Source organism: Malurus melanocephalus, unplaced genomic scaffold (assembly GCF_030028575.1).
Source record: "Malurus melanocephalus ecotype Western Australia unplaced genomic scaffold, MMel_1.1 scaffold_6, whole genome shotgun sequence".
Taxonomy (NCBI): domain Eukaryota; kingdom Metazoa; phylum Chordata; class Aves; order Passeriformes; family Maluridae; genus Malurus; species Malurus melanocephalus.
Window position 1 is genome coordinate 6,880,498 of NW_026623238.1, and position 3,519 is coordinate 6,884,016.

Below are 3,519 nucleotides of genomic sequence, written 5' to 3' on the forward strand. Positions count from 1 at the left end.
TTTTTTTTTTTTGTTTTTTTCAGTTTCAATACAGTAATACATGAAACACATTACATAATGGTATATAATTCAAAGCATAGAAGATTCCTCAATAAAAAGTCAGCTTCAAATCCAATGACATTCACACACATGCAACAYAGTTGGAATTCAGAAGCTTTTCAGATATGTGTGGCATAGCTACACAAGAACTGTTTGCCTTTTCCTCTGGACAAAATCCAGCTGTTTTGCCTCAAACATAATGGAATTGGGCTTGTCCAAGCTGAAGAAAGGGAGGCTGAGGGGAGAATCTACAGCTSCCTACAACTACATGAAAGGAGGGTGTAGCTAAGTGGGTATTGGTCTCTTCTCACAGGTACCAAGTGATAAAACAAGATGAAATGGCCTCCCCTTTTCTCTTCCTGCCATTTTTCAAAGGACAAAATTTATCCCTTCCTATAAAARCAAAACAAAAAAAAAAAAAAATTTAGGCATCTAAGACTTAAAAAGGATTGAAATCAATGAATTCCAGCTTTATGTGGAATTTCTAAGTAATGCAAGAAAACACCTTGCCCACAAACACTATTACTTTAATTGACATACATAGAAAGAGTGCAAAAGGTCTCAAAGATAACTTTATTGTCAATTAACTCCTATAACCTTAAAAGATAATTTCTTCAGCTAAAATTATAACCACCATATAAGTAATGTCTTTGAATGACTCATAAAACTTTTAGGAGAGTTAGCAATCTATGGCAAATGTAAAAATGTTTTCTACATGACAATGCTGTTACTAGAGTTTTCTATTGAGAATACTTGTTCACTAATATATTTTAATATAAACAAAATGGAGGGCTATCTGTAGCCAGATATTTCTTAGCCTGGTTGCCCTAACGGGAGAGATTTATTTTCTCAGTAGCTCTCTATACGTACATGACTGATATGTCCACATTTAGCAACTTTTGGATTGGCTGGCCAGTTGCAACTAAACTTTGTACATTTGAGAACTGCATTCTCAAAGATAATGCATCYTTACAATTCTTAAAGTAACAGAAGTCAGATAGAAGAATGATTCTAAATTAGAGTGCTCTAATGGGAAAGATCTCTGTATCAGTTCAGCTTTGTTCTAGAAACCAGAAAAACCACAGAACGTAACTATTATGTGTAACACAAAAAAGAGATCTCTGTTCTTATGGGTCTGCATTCTTAGATTCCATAACATTCAACTGGAAAAAAACATACAAAAGCAAAGCAGATTCACAGAACCCTTTATTTAACTTGATTTKATTTGCATCCTGGTTACCCTTGTATATTTCTATGCTTTTCAGATTAACATTGCAGTATTGGGGATCTAACATTAATACCTTTGTGAACTTATTCCTGATGGTTCAATTGAGAAGTATATTAAATTACTTCCACTGGATACTTTGATCTGTATGATTTGGACTTCAGTTACGTGCTCTGCATTTATGCAGTATGAACAAAAAAGACAARTAATAAATAATGAAAGGAATTCTTCAGCACTATCACAATTAAATAAATGATAAGGATTCAGATAAGCTAATGAATACAAGGAAGACACCTGAAAATAGTGCATTTTACAAGCATGRCACTTAACTTCTGTGTTATAAATATAAATATGTTCTCTGTTTTCACTATTATGAAGTAAGATAGCATAAAATCAGGCATACAATAAAACCAGAAATTCTTACTTGTGTAAGTGATATTAAATCCTCTTCCAGTAGTAGAATGATCTGACTGAAATTCAAGTCTTACTATGTGCCCACTACTAGCCAATTGAGAAGGGACCTCATTGCCAGAAAATGTGCCAAGAGGTGGTAAATCRGAAATCCCATCGTCTTTGACTGTAAGGTAGTCAAACTGAGGTTCTACATCAAAGTCGTTGAAAATCAGATGGATTCTGCTTCCTGGCTCTGAGATAATTAACCAAACACAGTTCATATTGTTCCCATATTCCTCAGGATAATTTGGAGAAAGAATAATTCCGGATGGTGTGGTGAAGTTGAAGAAACATGAGACTAAAGGAAAGAACAATAAKATTCTCAAAATATTACCCACAAACTTTACAAATGTTTGTCTTTGTATTTATTTTGTTCTTGTTGAAAAGGATGCTTTKGAAGCCTGAATGTTATAATTACTAAACATGCAATCAGAAAACATTCCACCCTTTCAGAACATTTCTCCAATATAAGTTGGTTTTTTTTTTCCCCCAAGTGAATCCAAGTGACTGCAGCAGGGCCTGCAAGAAGTTAGCATGAAGCAAATGCCAAAGAAAGCAAAAGTAATGCTGATGCATCAGAATTTGAAAAAAATTGGCAGGTTTGCTCCAAAATGAAAATGTGACTTCCAAACTGATTTTTTTTCCCCAAAAAGGAATATGCATTAAACTATTTAACAATCAAAAGAAATCAAGTACAAGGGCCAATTTTGTTTTTAGTATACAAAGTTCATACTGATGTAAATAACAGCAGAAATTTAGATGTGATTCAATCAAGAAATCTTAAGAGTGTATAGTCTCAAYTTATTTTACCATAGTTTCCTTTTGATAGCATAGGACAAACCCAAAAGTGATTCATAGCTATCTTTCTTTCTTACTTTTTTGAGTGAATTTTCATCAAGACATTGCCTAATTCATTTCAGAGTGAACTGTGACTGGTACTTTAGTCAGAAGTACAATACATATAGAAAGAGGAAGACTCATTGCATATTACTTAAYACAAAGGATAACCATTACTCAGCTCAAATGTGTCAAACTGAACTCAGTATATGTAAATAGATGTTATGGATTCCATGCAATACAGCACCATGAACAAACACAACTTCTGCCTTCAAGGGAAATTGCAGAAGAACTGTCTCTATGTCTAGGCTTTACATGCTTAGACACATTTCAGCATTGCATGGCACATTGAGAATTATTCCAGTCCAGAGCAACCTTGCTCAGCTTGTTAAGGTCTGTACCAACACAGCTTCAAAATAAATACATGTCCAAATAGAATAGGATACCTCACAAAGTTTGCACTGCTTGTCAAATCCAGTACTGAATTATAAAACTCTTTATAGGAAAATTTAATGTGATCTGGAGAACTGAAATGCCTAATATACCTGTGTACTTGAAAGATTTGCTCTATTTTACCAGAAAGGATAAAAAGAGAAGCAAAAACCCAAACCAAAAAGACATTTTCTCTTTTAAAACAAAAATTACAACTAAAGACCTTGCCTAACCTTTTCGTATGTTCAATATTCTTAACTTCTTTATATTCATGTTCAAGTCTTTGTGGTATATCACACACACAAAAAAAACAAACAAACAAACAAACAAACAAAAAAAACCAAAACAAAAACAAAAAACCCTCTTTCTTTTCTTATGTGGATCTGCAGGCTGTTTTGCACTGCTAAAATGAAATCTGTATGTGCCACAGGGTCCTTTTGACTACTGACATGCTATTAGGAATTGCTCATTTAGAGTCTAATTCAACACGCATTTACATTAATTGTGTTAAGTGGTTCAATTAAATATAAAAT

The 3,519-nt window shown here is 33.4% G+C and overlaps 1 protein-coding gene across 1 annotated transcript in view; it reads right to left on the minus strand.

Moving 5' to 3' along the window:
- The window catches only part of CSMD1 (CUB and Sushi multiple domains 1), a gene marked incomplete at its 5' end in the record, with an annotated part of 494,218 nt that overhangs the window by 231,501 nt on the left and 259,198 nt on the right, over positions 1–3,519 (minus strand). Inside the window, one exon of the mRNA XM_057371364.1 lies at positions 1,689–2,015. Coding sequence (XP_057227347.1) covers positions 1,689–2,015 — 327 coding nt within the window. The remainder of the gene's footprint in view (positions 1–1,688; positions 2,016–3,519) is intronic.